Genomic DNA, 16,677 nt, shown 5'->3' with positions numbered 1-16,677 from the left:
CAGAAGCTGTGGCCATCAGCATAAATGACCCAAAGTCCTGTGCAGGGCAGGTCCAGAGGCTCCTCTGTCTAGTGAGAGTGCCCACTCTGAGTGTCCTGGCGCCCAGACTAGCAACAGCAGGGAACCAGGCTGGAGTGGTGGCTGCCCTCTGTCTAATGGTGAACACGGGCATCTGACGGGCATTTGGAGATAGTACCAGGAAGCAGGAGAGGAGCACGGCAAACAGTTGCTCACCAGCGGGAGAACCACCCACCTGACATTTCCTCTCTGTGAACCGCCGGGACCACCATCTGGGACAGTGTTCTGGAGCACAGGGTGGGGGCTCGTCACCCCCTGAGGAAGGCCTATTTTCAGCGTGAGCAGTAAAAATTAACCTAAAGCCCTGCTTTCTGCTGGGAGGAGTCTGCCTCCAAAGCAGCGAGAGTAAGCAGTTGGCTTTCTGGGGAGATGGTGCAGTTCAGAGCACAGGGAGAGATACCCTGAGTGCGGCCACGCAAGGGCATGTGCCCAATACAGGGGGCAGACCCTCCCTGCAGTGAAACCTTTAGGCGGCAGCAGCCTGGTGCTGGCCCGGCCTGTACAGTCTTCCTTTCTCTAACGTACCCACCGTGTCTGTCAGCTTAGCCCATAGGGTGGGATATTGTGTGCTTTATATTAGCCACACACGTGCTCTCTCACGCTCACGTATGTGTGCGCACACATTGCAGAGGTTACAGCGCGGTAATGGCGGAGCTGCAGGCAGAGCCCGTGGGGAGAGGCCCTGTGGCGCTGCACACTCGGGCTGATCCCTCCGTTCTGACTCCTTGTCTCCTCTCTGGCTGTAGCCCTGGGGCTGTTGAGGTGCGTGGCTCTCTGGGTTATTGGTCCTCACCTACAGGGCTGTTTGGGTCAAGCTGCGGTCTTGGATCTGAGCAAGGGGAGGGAAAGGGCCCGGGTCATGCCCTTAATTTGGATGCCTGAACTTGTTCTCTGCCACCTCTTCCTGACTGAGTTTCCAGTTCCCTCATCAGGAGGAAACCTGTCAGAATCAGCGGTGTGATTGCCAGGAATGCCCTTGATTTCTGCTCTGCAGCAGCCCTCCCCCCTCCTTCCTATCATCTATCACCTAAAAGATACGCCTAATACCCAGCACATAATATACACGCTTTATGTCAACTGAATCTTCACAGCTGTCCCACTGGCCCTAAAATTGTCTCCATTCCTAATTGAGAATGTGTCGCCCAGAGAGAGGAAGTGACTTCCCCAAGTTCGGGGCTGAAAGGAGCGAGGTGGATGGCCTCTCCGGTCTGGGTCTGGAGCTGCGCTCTGCAGCCCTGGTCACGTCTGAACCTCCCTTGCAGGAGACGCTGGGCAGAGTCGCTGCGTCTGGGCTCCCAGCCCTGCTCCTCCAGTGCCTCTACCTGTTCTTTGTCTTTCCTCTGGAAAAGGATGAGCTTCTTGAGAGTGATGTTCAAGTTCAGAGGATGTTTGTGCAGGTGAGTGCGGGGAGGGCTGGACTTCTTCTTGGTCCTCCAACCTGCTTCTCCAACCTCCTCTGGTCTCTCTCTTCCCCTAGCTCTGAGCCTCCTCTGTTCTCCTGGAGGGCCCAGCTCACCCCTTCGCCCCTAGGCTCTGCAAATGCTGTGGAATCCCGTGCATTTGGAAGACAGAGTTTCTCTCCACCTTCTTGTATCTCTGTGTTGCCCTTGTTCTCTTTCAGAACACTGTGCTTCTCTTCCTCCTCTGCTTGGCTGCACCAACTTCTTGTCCTCCAGTCTGTGGTCTAGGATCCTGCCCACCCTCCTGGGCACCTGGTACCTCCTGTCTCTGGCCCCTGCACCTCTGAGAACAAACTCACTAAGCCCCCTTGTGTAACTCTGTAAGTACTTGCTATGTACCAGCCTTGTACCATAACCTCACACCCATCACCTCCCTGAGTCCTGTCTTTCATCACAGGATGTGTGTGGATTGTCATCTCTATTCAATGTCATCTAAAGTACGGTGAGTAAACACGAGTCCAGAGTCCAAGTGTGGCTCAGTGGTAAAGAATCCACCTGCCGAGCAGGAGACGTGGGTTCAGCCCTGGGTCGGGACGATCCCCTTGGAGGAAGAAATGGAAGTTTACTCGAGTATTCTTGCCCGGGAAATCCCGTGGACAGAGGAGCCTGGCAGGCTGTGGTCCGTGGGGTCACAAGACAGTGGGACATAACTTAGCGACTCAACAACAATAAGGGTCATAGAGGAGGCGGGTGGGGGCAGGGATTGGAGCCTGGGAATCTGGCTTCTGAGACTGCATTTAACCACTCTGTGGGGTCACCTCCATCTCTCCTCTCAGACACCATCTCAGGCCACTATGCCCTGTGGTGTGCTCATGTCATGACCCATCTTTCCTATCTTCTCCAACTGGCAGAGATTTTTCATGCAACTTCTCTCCTCTCTCCCCTTTACTGACGAGTTCTGCTTTCTCAGCTGCTGGCATGCTGTGTTCTCCAGAAAACTCCTCTGGCCTCTCCAGCGGAGGCGGGGTACTGTCTGTCTTCTTCTCTTTGTATCACACGGAGCAGGTACACAGGACCATTTGGGAACTGCCAGTGCAGCTGTCCCCTGAACATGCATGCTCACAGCCGTGCCCATTTTAGACCAATGCCCAAGCCAGAATCCTCATTACCAGTGGGCATCTCATGAGTTCTGCCAGATTCCACTTATGCAGGGGGTGTCCCCTAAGCTTCTCTTGTTAGAAATTTAGGCCTCATTTGCCTACATATAAATCATATTTTCAGTGGTGGTCAGGACACAGGACTGGGTACGTAAACAAGTCTTCACTGTGTGGTTTCCAAGTGCTCTGCAGGCAATTAATGCAGCCCTGTCTTCAGATGTCCTCTCTACGTATGGACAGAATGTGACCCACAGCGATACCACCTCAAGGTTCTTCAGTTTCCTTATTTCATTCTGCAAAAATGTACAGAGCTCCTCTTGGATGCATCTGTATACTAGACCCGCACCCTCTCATAGAGACGACAGAGAGATGGCGAAGCCGACTGGGGAGACCAATCTCATGAATGAAGGAGCAGGGTCCAGTTTTTTAAATGCTCTGATGGAAAACTGAGAGATGTGCTGGGAAATGAGAGCCAGGGGACCTGACTTATGGTTGAGCAGAAATGGAGACACTTCTGAGGAAATGGCATGAACCAGGGAGCTGAAGGTTGGGATGGAGATGTGAAGGGGGAGGAGACAGGAGAGGAGAAGAAACGGCTGGCCAAGTGAAGGGTCGCGTGGCCACAATCACCGGCCATCTTCAGGGGAGACCAGAAAAGGGGGTCCGTCCCCAGTTCCATGAGTATCCAGCTGAGATTCCGTCACTGTGCAAAAAGGGGCTCAAGGATTTGGACAGAAAGAGCTTTCCATGTTCGCCAAAGTGGAAGAGGGTCCCCGCAAGACCACCAAGAGCCAAAAGGAGAGTGCACAGGATAACGTGAGGGAAGAGGCAGGGCTGGGCCATGCAGAACTCTGGGAGCCACATTAGAGTGTCTGGTTTCCATGCCAGTGCACAGTAGGTTTTCAGGAGGTAACCATAGGAACATGGGATGGGTGGGGCAAGAAGTCCAGCTAGGAGGTTACAGGATAATGCTCGTGATCTTAGAGAGAAGCAGAGGTTGAGTGCCAGCCAGGGATTCAGGAACACAACTCTCTTTTTAAATTGCACTGTTAATTCTGTATTTTAATCACAGGTGGCGTTTTCTGCATTCCTATGTAATAAGACACCTCTCTAAGTCAAGCACTCTTGTGCTATTCTGACGTGGAAAGGATAACCACTGCTCGTACTGTGTTAGGAGTCCACATTTTAGCCCTCCACCTTTTTATAGGTGGCTGTTGACCATGCTAGACTCAGGCAGAGGGTGATCAGCCACAATTCTATCTCTCCTGCTGAGACAAGGAAAAGTAAGGAACAAATTCATTACAGGAAGGAGGCTTCCTAACCAGAGACTTTGTATTCTCCCCTCCTCAGATGTTGCTCAACATTTGCGGTGAGGCTCAGGGTCTGGAGGGACTTCTCTCAGGAAATGAACTCCAGTCTCTCATGATTGCCACAACATGTCTTCGGGAGCACAGCTGCTACTTTTGGAAGGAGCCCACCTTCTGTGTGCTGAAGACCATCTCCAAGGCCCAGAACGTCGGCGTCATCCAATACCTGCAGGGTATGACCCTGGGAGATCAGGGATGGTCTGTGGGCACACTTTCTAGAATAAGACCCTGGCGTGCCCTGGCAGCATTAGCATAGATCCCAGGGATCCAAAAAGAGATGAACAAACAGGGTTTTCACTGATGTCCACTTATGCCTAGTAGGTGACCCTATGTTACTTGGGTCCATTAGTGACAGGGCTTTTACTGTTCATTTCAATGATCCATTGGAAGAGAGAGGGAAAGGGCAGCTTATTTATGACACATACTGTCAAACACATACTATGCTGAGCTCATTTGTATATTATCTATTTTTTTGAGCTAGATATTGATGATTAATGCCATTTTGTAGTGAGGAAACAGATGATTAAGCGTGATAGAAGAATTTGCCAAGGCTCCCCAGCTAGTGAAGAAGAGAATCACATATTAAACCCAAGCTGCCAATTCCGGTGCCTTAGGCTCTGCTCTGGACAGTGTGTGTAAAAGTTAAGGACTTCGATTCTGAGGTTAGACAGCCAGGCTGTGGGCTCCTGCCCTGTCCCTCTAGCTGAGTGACCTTGAGCACATTACTGCCTGTGTGCTCAAGTTCCTTTGTCTATAAAATGGAGATAACAATCCCGCTGATCTCACTGGATTGCTGGGATGCATTAATGAGTTGGCATGTTTGAAGCCCTCAGATAGTACCTGGCAGTGGGCACCCCATTGGTCAGCATCCCAGCGTCATTACTTGGCTGTGATCCAAGGTTATACCTTGAGGGAATCACTTCTTCTAGCTGTCCCAGGCCTTCCCTTCGCATCGTCTGTCTCCCAAGGACTCGAGCAATGCTGGGAAGCCCGGACACCACTGTGGCCTGCAGAATCTTGGGGAAATGTATCGGCCCCCTCTCAGGTGCTGGCCCACCGTGGGAGGGAGGGAGGCTCTGCAAAGATAACCTGGATGAGTAGGTTCTGACAAAAGTCTTCAGCTGACCTTCCCACCACTGTTGTTCAGCTTCACCAGCTGAAGTGCCTCTTAGGAACACAACCGTCCATCTCCTGGGTTAACTCCAAGGGATCTGAGCCTGCCAATGTGACCTGCTGGTCCCCAAGCACTTGTCCCGTGACTTGTCTTCTTTCTGGGACCCCTTATAATAGAGGGTGTCAGGGGCTGAGAGCTGGGCACATACAAGTCCCGCCTCTTAATGTAACTGAGCCCTGGGATAAAACATCATCCCCAGTTCCATGACTGGGAATTTCCGATGAAGCTATGGTCCAGTGGTAATAGTGTAGGGCTGAGCCAGGCCTGAGGAGCTCAGCAACCCAGGCACCCCTCACAGACTAGAGTCAGAGACTCCTGAGGAAAAGCTGCCTGCCTTGGTGCCAGGGGTCTCTCACTGTAGTCATTATTCTCAGCTGGAAAAAAAAAAAAGTGCCATGTTATGGAGATCTAGTCACCTAGAGTCCTGTGCCCAGGGCCCCTGCAGGGGAATGAGTATTTTCCATGGGCCTATAGGCTGAGGAGAAGGTCAGGAAGTGAGCACTATGTTGGTGTCTCCCTGCCAAGCTGGCAACTCTCAGTGCATGCCCAGCATGCGGTCTTGGGATTGTGTCCTTGGCCTCGCAGGTGAGGGACTGAACATGCCTTATCTCAAATTTTGAGAGACACTTTTCCTGAACACTGGTGTGGCTTTCCTGGCATTCAGAAGAGGCTTCTCCTAACAAAAGAGCCCTACAAACAGTGATCCATCAAAATGCAAACCCAATGGCATCTTTCTGCTGACTCAGTTCTTCCCCTGGCTTCTCACAGCTCTGGGGTAAACAGTGCGTCCCGTAGCAGGCCGCACACCAGATGGACCGTCTTCCTCCCTCTACCTGCGGATCACACTTCCAGGCGCCAACCCTCTGGATTCTTTAGTAGCTGGAACACACCCTCTTTTTGCCCTTCGTCTTCCCACGTGTTCATACATCCTTCCCTGCACTTTTCATCAAGCTAATTTCTGCACAGCATTGCTTCCTTAAGGTCTCCTGTGACACTCAGGTCTTGTGTCTTGCCTCTTGTTATCTAAAGGACCTGGATCCCTGTGCATGCTGGGAATTAGGGGCAGAGGGCTAAGAGATTTTCATCCTCTCCCTTTTTACTTACTCTCGATCTGGGCCCCAGAGCGTGGCTCTCAGGATGACACGTCTCAGAGAGGAAGCTTCTTCTTGATCCAAGAGTCAGCAGAAGCGTTTTAGATGAATTCTTATTCTCATCTTGACATGCAATTTACAGTCAGGTGGGGAGGGAATGACCACGGCAGCAAAGCTATTGTCTCTGAGCTCAGCATGGGTGTGTTTCCTCCTGCAGCCATGGATTGCATCAAGATCTCCCTCCAGAACCTCTCGAGGCTTGTCGACACCCTCCCCGCTCCTGAGGTGAGCGAGGTAGTGAGCCTCGTCTTGGGCTTTGTGAAGGACTCCTATCCCATCTCCTCAGCTCTGTTCCTGGAGTTTGAGACCGGGGAGGGCTACCCTCTGCTGCTCAAAGTGTTACTTCGGTAAGTGGCTGTGCTTGGTGGGAAGAAACAGTGGAAGCTGAGGTCCTCAGAATCATATATGGTGCTCTGGAGAAAGATATTGAGGCTTCTCAGAATGTCTTCTGAAATACAAATCTCCATAGAGCACGTCCAGAGAGACTTTTATTGCTAAAGTAATTCAATGTGCAGCTGAGTTTGAAGTTACTTCTTTAAGAAACCAATGGGTGAGCTCGATAACCGTTGTACCAAGTCCATTTGGTGGCATACACTGCCGGCACGCCTGCTAGTCTGACAGTTCCCTGTCAGAGTCCACATCCTCTGTTGGAAGGCTGTGACAAGCTCTGCCTGTATGCTGTGGGGCTGGAAGTGCCCACAGGTCAGCAAACCCCAGGACTAGCCCCCTACCAATGACTGGTAGAAGCTGATGGATATACACCCAGCAAAGGTGACTGCTACCATGGATGTCTCTGTCGTAGCAGTTCCTAAATATCTCTTTGCCCCTTGGGTGGGCTAGCTCTACTTTGCCTTCCAGAGTCCCCAGGAGGACTAAGCTCCAACTGCCCTTGCTCGGTAATGTTCTGGCTTCCTTCCATCCCCTGTCTCAGAGGGCCTTCCCCCTACTGTTATTCTCAAATTATTCTTCCACGGGAAACATACAAAGATGTGACTCAGCAAAATCTGGACTAATTTCCTCCACTCGGAATTGCTATGTCATCTTCACATTGAGTCCAGGGATTGGATAAACCAAGGGATGGAAGTGAAAGAAGCTTGCTGATGGCCCGAACCCTTCGGCTGGTTATGGGGAAGCTCTATAAGGGCACAGCCACAAACATTCCCTTGGCTTAGCTCTGGATATGAGCAGCGCTGCTCATCTGTAGGATGCAGATTACCACTGCGCTTCACAGATTTTGCTACAGAGTGAGGCTTTTAGTCTAGAGGGATGACTCGGATAAGGGGACTGACATCCCAAAGGAATGGGATTGGATGACAACATCAGAGGACCTTCCTCCAAAGGCGCACACAGAATGGACATCCCTACGTGGTTAGTCTTAGACTCAGTCGTGTCTGCCTCTTTGTGACCCCATGGACTACAGCTCACTGTAGCTGTCCATGGGATTTCCCAGGCAAGAGTACTGGAGTGGGCTGCCATTCCTTTCTCCAACGGATTTTACCAATCCAGGGATGGAACCCAGGTCTCCCGCATTGCAGGCGGATTCCTTGCTGTCTGAGCCACCAGGGAAGCCCAAGGAATGTCGCTACGAGAATGCTGTGTTTTACACGAGTCTGGACCCCACTGACTGGTGACTGCTACCATGGATGTCTCTGTCACAGCAGTTCCTAAATATCTCTTTGGTTAAATGGCTGGTTGGTTTGCCCCAGACTTCTTGTGGAAGGCAGGAGGGAAAATAAACTGTTCAGGGAATGTCAGAAAGGACCCATATCGGCTCATTTGTTTTCCTTTAATGGGAGTCACACTGCCAGTACTTTTACCCTTGACATGACAATGAGACTTAAGAGACCATTCTCCATGAGAAGAGCAAGGCAGCCCACTACACATAAGTAGCTGAAAACCCACCCTTGAAATAAGCATGAAGAAATCTAATAAAGCCCAATTATTTCCCATGATGTTTGTATTGTTGCTCTTCTGAAATATCAAATCTCTCATTTTGGGGGTGCTCCTGCCCTGTTGGTGCCTGAAGCCCATACACTTTGGGTGTCCTTCCACGGAAAGCAGCTCTCCTGTGAGCTGGTGCTGTGGCTCTGCCCACAGGCTCCTCTGCATACAGGGATATTTCAGATACCTGAAAGACAGGTTTCCCTGTATCCTATCTGTGCAAGTCCTTAGACCTAGGGCTGATGCTTGCAAACAGAGTGACTTTTACCACCCCCCCCCACCCCCCACCCCATGCCTTTCAGTGCTAAACTGGTGGAGATCTTTGGGGTCATGCCAAGCACTGTGATCTTCATTGCCTCTGCCTCCCTGTGACCAGCACCTTGGGCAAACCTGGCTGTTCTGTCCAAGACATCCAGGGAGCTGGTCTTGTCTGTCCCCACAGGTACGATGGACTGACCCAGAGCGAGGTTGACCCCCACCTGGAGGAGCTCCTCGGGCTGGTGGTGTGGCTGACAACCTGTGGGAGGTCAGAGCTGAAGGTGTTCGACAGCATCACTTACCCGCAGCTTGAAGGCTTCAAGTTCCATCACGAGGCTTCTGGTGGGTCTCTGGGTGTCCCTGGGTGCTTTGTGCCCTGAAGAGGCAGTGCAGGTCATTTCCCGCTTCTCTGTGCAGAAACAGACATGTGGCAGCTGTCAGTGACTCAGTAGGGCCTGATTCTGTCATGCCTTTGGGGGATTACCTATATATTGAGAATCTCTCCTTAATACATTTTTCCAAACGCCCTGGGTGAGACTTAGAGGAAATGTTTGCTCAAATAATGGAGACAACCTGTGATTTCCACTCTCACCTCTGATGTGACTTACTTGGTGCCATCTGCTTGTCTAACAGGGGCTGATGGCCCTGAAACAGCAACCCAGGCTCAGAGTCAGTGCCTCCTTAGTTCTATGATATATTGATTGATTGATTGACTGATGAATTCAATCCGCATGTACTGACACTTCTGTCCAGCAGCCACTCTGCACCGTGCTGGGAACCACTGTGAGCAGGCCAGGTGTCTGTGCCTTAGAGATGCTTTACAGAGACGCCACATAAAGCCCGAGCTACAACCTGCTCAATAGCTGGCTGATAAGTAGGAACAGTGGTGACACGAAGGGTGGGGTTTAGCTCTGCCTGGGTCAGTTGGGAAACTGCACAGAGAGTCTCATTCAAGACAGGTGTCAAGGCAAACGATGGTGGGCCAGGAAGGAAGGAAGGGGACGGAGTGGAGGGGGGAAAGCTGTGAGGCCAGTAGAGGAAAAGCCACTGGATGCGACTCCAGCAGACACACAGGGCAGTGTGAGGATTAGACAGGGGTTTCAGAAGCATTTTGAGTGTCTGAGGCAGAGAGAGCTGCAAGTAGAGTTCTGTGAGGAAGTGTCTCAAGGGCAGGATAGAATGAGGCTTTTTCTGGAGACAAAAAGGGGGGATGGGCTCAGATGGTCTTTTTATTTAATAGCTTGTCTAGAAATGAAACTGACTTTGCTTAGTAATCTTTAGCATCATTTGATTTTAACTAAGTGAAACCAGTCCTCCAGCCCCATGCTGCCCAATGGAAATATAATGTGAGCCACATTCCATAATTTTAAATGTTCTAATTACAAAATTTTAACAAGAAGAAACAGGTTAAATTATTTTTCATAATATATTTTATTTAACTCTGTATAGCCAAGATATTACCATCAAAAATGTGATCATACAAATAACCGTTAATGATTTTTGTTTCATCGTGTTCATTTCTTTGTGCTATGTCTTAGAAATCTGGCGTGTATTTTTCTCATGGCACGCCTGGGTTCACAGCAGCCACATTTCAGTGCTTAATCAGCCAGCACGTCTTGGGCAATGCAGCTCTAACCTTACTCGTAGCCTAGGCAGGTGGCTTCTCTGGACTTCCGATGGATATTTACGACAGGAATTAGAAAGTAGAAACTTTAAATGGCACATCCTCATGATAATTCAACTACATATTTCTGGGCATAGTCAGGAGAAATGGCTTGCAGGATGACTCCTTTCTTCATCTTCAGGGGTCACTGTGAAGAATCTTCAGGCCTTTCAAGTCCTGCAGAATGTTTTCCACAAAGTCAGCGACCCCATCCTCTGCACCAAAGTCCTGTCATCCATCAGGACCATGTGGACCTGGAACGCCCGCAACTTCTTCCTGCTGGAGTGGACCCTGCAGCCCGTCTCGCAGTTTGTGGAGATCATGCCCCTGAAGCCGACCCTGGTGCAGAGGCACTTCTTCCAGATGCTGGAGGCCCTGGTGTTCGAGCTGCATTACGTGCCCCATGAGATCCTGCGGAAGGTGCAGCGTCTGATCCAGGAGAGCCCGGAGTCACTCTGTACCCTCGTGGCCCTGCAGAGCATCCTCAGGATTGCTGGTGGCGACCCGCTCTTCCCTGACATCTTCCGGGACTCGGGGCTCCTGGGTCTGCTGCTGGCCCAGCTGCGGAAGCACGCCAAGATCCTGAGGAAGTCAGGTGCCTCCCTGGAGCGTCAGGAGGGGAAGTGGGGAATGGGCCGGGGTCAGTGTTAGCTGGGCCTGGTCTGTGTGCCAGTCCCAGCACCCATCAACATAACAGAGAGAAGTGAGCATGCAAGGGTCGCCTGGTGCCATGAAGCTTAGAGAGAGCACCCTTGGGATCCGTGGCTTCACAGAGCAGGCAGACTCCCTGTTTTCTGTAACTTGCTTGCTCCTCCCCATGATAAGTTGAGAGGCATAGGTGTAACTTTAAGCCAACTCATGGGACTAACTCAGGCCTGATGAGTTCTAAGCTATGAGATACCTCCTGAGCCAGTTATTGTCTGAGTATGTAGATGGGTAGATAGGGAGACAGGGCCTCAGGAGTGCAAAAGGGAAAGGGCTTTCAGAGAGGCCTGAGCGCTGGGTGGGGGAAAGGTGTGGGGTCACCTCTGGGCTCTACTGGAACATGGCCACCTTGCTCACATGGGGCCGTAGGGCCCAGGGGTCTCCCACTTGGAACAGAGGTCAATAACCAGGGCCTTGCTGGCCCAGCTTGCCCCTCTAAGCTAGGCCACACTTCTGTGCGCCCTGCTGGGTTGTATGCCCATGGCTTCTTGGCAGTATCCCCTCGCCTCTGCTTCAGGACTGCTGGCCTGAGAGCTCTTCCTGCCTAACCATGCTCCATGCACATGCCTTGGATTTTTCTATAAGCCTTCCAGGGGATTCTGATGCAATTTAAGTTGGAGAGCTTCTGATGCAGGGATTGTGGGGTCACATCTTAAAGTTGGGATGCACACTCCTTTATAATGGAAGCATGATATTCATCTTTCTTTAAGAAGATAGATATTGGACATGTCAATGGACACGAGTTTGAGCAAACTCCAGGAGACAGTGAAGAACAGGGAAACCTGGTGTGCTGCAGTCCATGGGATCGCAAAGAGCTGGGCTGAGCAACGACAACAAAGAGGGTAGAAAAGTGACGGAATTGGAGGTTTGGGGCCATAGCACATGTGCTTAAAATTTTCTTTTCATTGTTTCTTAAATATGGCAGGAAAAAAAGAAATCAATCCTGGAATTCAAGACACTGAAAGAGAACTGACTTGTGTGATGCTGAAAACTGTGGTCACGCTTCTGAAAGGGTCAGTTAGGAATGCAGGTGAGAAGGGCACCAAATTCACATTGTGACTGCTTGGGGAAACACTGGCTATTTCCTGATGACTTATGTCAGTGTTCAAAGGCTGTATCCAAAGAATAGCCAACGCCATGGCTGTGGCTGACGTCCATTTACTGCTTTATGTCTGGTGGTCATCAGTAAATTGGTAGACACATCAGTTGACACTTTTTACTGTTTAGGTTGCTAAATAAGGTTGTGAGTCAAAGAGCTATCTTAAATTTATGAGACCACAGAAACCCCATTTCCCTCAAGTAAAGTCTTTTAATATCCTGCTGCACTGACTATAGATGCTTTTATAAAAAGATTCAAATTGTAAAATATTGTCATCATTTTTAAGGGATATAATTTGATGTGCTTCTAGCCCATGATGGGTTTAATAGCTTCATTCATTAAAAAAAATTTTTTTAGCTTCCTGAGATCACGTGGCTCCCATGTTTAAAAAGACATGCATAAAATATATGCATGTATGTTATACTATAACGCAGATGCATCAACAAAGTGACATGAATGGCTTTGGTGATCTGGTGCATCTTTACTTGGGGCCTCAGAGGTCATCTATGCCAAACGTGAATGACCATTTCATTATGGTGGAGCATCTCTCATGTGAGACTATAAAAGATTTCCTGGAGGTTCTGGTTAAAAGGGAGATACGTATTCCTAGGTTCCCTCCCAGAGATCTAATTATCAGGTCAAGGTAGAGCCCAGAAATCTACTTTTAAAAGGCCCTCTAGGCGATTCCATGTAAGGAATACCTGGCTCATAATTGGGAAATTCTGCTTCCTGGAGTTGACCAGCTCAAATCCACATCATGCCATTTGAATGATCCAGTTACTTCCTGGTTCTTATTCTACATGTAATTACTCCAAAGATCAGTCCCGGGGAAGAAATTCTTAGGATTACTTTTAAACAAAAAACATACCGTTAGCCAAATTTCTTTGATTCTGCTCCCCCACCATCCCAAGAAACTGCTTATGAATTAAATACATTCTTAAATTCTGGCTTGCTTTGAACAAGACTTTAGGCAGAAATAAGAAGTGATAAGATAAGAATTGCCATTGGCCCTGGATTAGGGAATTATGTGGAAATAAATGTCAGAGGTACATCCAATTAAAGTTTATATTACTTAGAAAAGGGGGAAGGTGGTTTCAAAAGCAGAATTCTCACTGGAGAAGAAAGCAGTTTTCTTTTTAATTCTCAGCTCCATAGTTTCTCTATTCCTCTTCTTATTTTAACAGTAAGTATTGATTTTGAAAAAAACGTTTCTAATGGGTGGAAAAAACATATACATATGTAGCCAAACAAACTTGGAAATTGTAAAGAAAAGCTGTCCTTATAATTGAAACTAAGGTCCCAAGATACCCATCACTCTAGCAATACTGTCTGTCTGGTCCCCAGTTGTCCTGAAAGACCACGGCATGGTGCCCTTCATCAAGATCTTCCTGGACGACGAGTGCTACCGGGGACCCTCCCTCGGCATCTTGGAGCAGCTCTCAGTCATCAACACCGAGGAGTACATGAGCATCATCGTGGGCGCTTTGTGCTCGTCCACTCAGGGGGAAATACAGCTGAAACTGGATCTCCTGAAGGTGATGTCAAGCCCTCCTTTGTGACGGGCTTCCCTATGGACACGCAGCGAGCCATCGGCATTTGCCCATGCCTTCATTCCTTCACGTGGCCACTTACCCTACAGGTGGAGTAGTGCTAGCTGCTGTCACAAATAAATCCCACCTGCTCAATAGCCTGGCACATTAGAGGTTTCTTACATATGGTCCAGTCAGTAATCGGGAGGAATGTCATTCAGGGACAACTGTCACCTAGGCATCTAACCCAGCCAGCAGACAAGGGAAGGGAGAGCAAAGAAAATGGTGCACGTTCTTTTTCTGGCCTAGAACTGGTACATATCCAATTTTCTTTGGGCAGGATTCATCCGGATGCATGAAGTGCCAGGAACTGTAGTCCTCGGTTGGGCAGTTACTTCCCAGCCACACTGCAAACTATGGAAGTGGCGCCCGAATTGGTGGTGGCCAAGCTGCTGCCTTGTTTAGCCACCCAGCCTTTAGTGAGCGAGGCCTGATGCAGAGTGCCCGGGACACACAGTTGAATGAAACTCAGCCCTTGCTAACTGGTAGCTCTAGACTAGGACTAATATTAAGTAAGCAATCATGGAGTCGGACACGACTGAGGTGACTTAGCAGCAGCATAGTGGTGTAGCATGGTGATGCCCTGGTAGATGCTGAAAGCAGGCTGCCATGGGGACAGAGAAGTAGAAACCAGTCTTGCAAGTTTGAGGAAGGGTCACGGAGGAGGGAACGTCTGAACTGGGAAGAGGAAGCCAAAGGCAGTCAAAGGGATAGGAACAGTGGTTACACAGGGAAAAGTCAAACTAGGGTGTCACCTTTGGACAACAAAGAAAAGCGTATGTATATGTTTTTATAATATTGTTAACCATCACCAAATTGTCTTAAAATAGTTAAAGATGATAATAACTATCATCAGCCTTATAACTCTCACAATTTTGTTTCTGTTCCTGCTTTTCCATTTCTTTTGTCTGTGGGGGCTTATACCTTTAACAAAAATCCTCTATCTTTCATTTATGGCTGTTTAAGAGAAGAGCAGACTGAAATGCAAATATCCCCCAGGGAACTGACTTGGGGACCTGCCATGCCTGTGTGCAAAAGAACCCTGTGTGCAAAAGAACCCTGCATTCAAAACACACTCCTGTTTCATTACCATGTTATCCTGGACCACCGGTGAATTTTGTATAATACAAAGTTGCTCTCACTTCCAAATTAAAACCCTCAACCATAGTTAGCCATGAGATGACACGACCCTTATGGGAGAAAGTAAAGAGGAACTAAAAAGCCTCTTGATGAAAGTGAAAGAGGAGAGTGAAAAAGTTGGCTTAAAGCTCAACATTCAGAAAACGAAGATCATGGCATCTGGTCCCATCACTTCATGGGAAATAGATGGGGAAACAGTTCAAACAGTGTCAGACTTTATTTTGGGGGGCTCCAGAATCACTGCAGATGGTGACTGCAGCCATGAAATTAAAAGATGCTTACTCCTTGGAAGGAAAGTTATGACCAACCTAGATGGCATATTCAAAAGCAGAGACATTACTTTGCCAACAAAGGTCTGTCTAGTCAAGACTATGGTTTTTCCAGTGGTCATGTTATGGATGTGAGAGTTGGACTGTGAAGAAAGCTGAGAGCTGAAGAATTGATGCTTTTGAACTGTGGTGTTGGAGAAGACTCTTGAGAGTCCCTTGGACTGCAAGGAGATCCAACCAGTCCATCCTAAAGGAGATCAGTCCTGGGTGTTCATTGGAAGGCCTGATGCTAAAGCTGAAACTCCAATACTTTGGCCACCTGATGTGAAGAGTTGACTCATTGGAGAAGACCCTGATGCTGGGAGGGATTGGGGGCAGGAGGAAAAGGGGATGACCGAGGATGAGATGGCTGGATGGCATCACTGACTCGATGGATGTGAGTCTGAGTCAACTCCGGGAGACGGTGATGGACAGGGAGGCCTGGCGTGCTGCGATTCATGGGGTCGCAGAGTCGGACACGACTGAGCGACTGAACTGACCTGAACTGAGCTGATCTCAGTATAAAACCATTTAAACAGTTAGAGAACGACATTCAGTTTATTTTACCAACTTAATTTCTCGGCAAAGCCAGTGTTGGGCTCTGATGTCGCGGTCCTCGTGTCGTCTGATGACCTAGGCCTGTGGAGCTCAGCAGAGCCAGTGTGTCATGAGAAGCCCGTCCGAAAGTGGCATTTTGACTGCAGTTATCGTGCATTTCATAGATGACAAGAACCAAAACAGTGACTTCATCACAGAGTCAAAAAATCAGTGAAGGTGATGGAACAAAAAAGGAAAGTTAAAGGTCTTTTGAAAGATACTGGAGTTCCATGGTTATGTGAGGTAACAGGTCTGAAGGGAGCATGTAGAGGGGAGATGAAGGGGGAGGGACAGCAAGAATTAATGAGAGTTTATAGCTGGAAAGCGCCTTGGCTTCATGTGGCCCAGTCCTGATGTGGCAGTAGAGACAGGCCTGGAGAGATTCTAATACTCAAAGGTGAAGTTGAATTTGAATCTAAGACGAGTGACTAAAAATTGGGTGATCTTTTCTCTTCACCATGCCCTTTGTTGAATTTTTTTCTCATATGTCTCTCTTCGACTTAATTCGAATGAGGGACAGGGAAGGCAGGGAGCAAGGCAGTCCGGACTTTGATTTTCTCTTGGATGAATAATTGGAATCCCTAACTGTACCTGGCATTTTCACATTTATAGTCAAACAGATCCACGGAGAGGAAAGTTTTGGAGAGTACAGTATTTTCGTGTCTATTACAGAAAAGCTCTCTGCTTTGCTCCAAAGTTCCTTTTGTTTACCCGATAGCCCAGAGGCACCATACTGGAGTGTCAGACCTTGGGTAATAGGACTGAATTTCCAGAATTAGCCATGTGAAGCCATGGTGTTTTACAGATTCAATATCATTTCAGTATCACACTATCAAGAGAGTACATCAGGGATGAATACTGTGTGAGCTTTTTTAACACAGTCATACTCTGGGCTCCCTCATAGCTCAGTTGGTAAAGAATCCACCTGCAATGCGGGAGAGCCCGGTTCGATTCTTGGGTCGGGAAGAACCTCTTGAGAAGGGATAGGCTACCCACTCCAGTATTCTGGCCTGGAGAATTCCATGGACTGCATAGTCCTTGGGGTTGCAG

The 16,677-nt window shown here is 48.9% G+C and overlaps 1 protein-coding gene across 2 annotated transcripts in view; it reads left to right on the top strand.

Annotated features, from left to right (window-relative positions):
• Positions 1-16,677, top strand: part of WDFY4 (WDFY family member 4) — a 247,195-nt gene that overhangs the window by 31,714 nt on the left and 198,804 nt on the right. For both annotated transcript variants that reach the window (XM_040242853.1, XM_040242852.1), the window contains exons 5-11: positions 1,341-1,475; positions 3,986-4,175; positions 6,485-6,674; positions 8,711-8,868; positions 10,332-10,784; positions 11,820-11,924; positions 13,338-13,528. In XM_040242853.1, the coding sequence (XP_040098787.1) occupies positions 1,341-1,475; positions 3,986-4,175; positions 6,485-6,674; positions 8,711-8,868; positions 10,332-10,784; positions 11,820-11,924; positions 13,338-13,528 (1,422 nt within the window). The remainder of the gene's footprint in view (positions 1-1,340; positions 1,476-3,985; positions 4,176-6,484; positions 6,675-8,710; positions 8,869-10,331; positions 10,785-11,819; positions 11,925-13,337; positions 13,529-16,677) is intronic.

The sequence above is a fragment of the Oryx dammah genome, unplaced genomic scaffold, assembly GCF_014754425.2.
Source record: "Oryx dammah isolate SB20612 unplaced genomic scaffold, SCBI_Odam_1.1 HiC_scaffold_6, whole genome shotgun sequence".
In the NCBI taxonomy this organism is placed as follows: Eukaryota; Metazoa; Chordata; class Mammalia; order Artiodactyla; family Bovidae; genus Oryx; species Oryx dammah.
The sequence above is the reverse complement of the archived record's forward strand: the minus strand, read 5'-3'. Positions and strand labels throughout refer to the sequence as shown.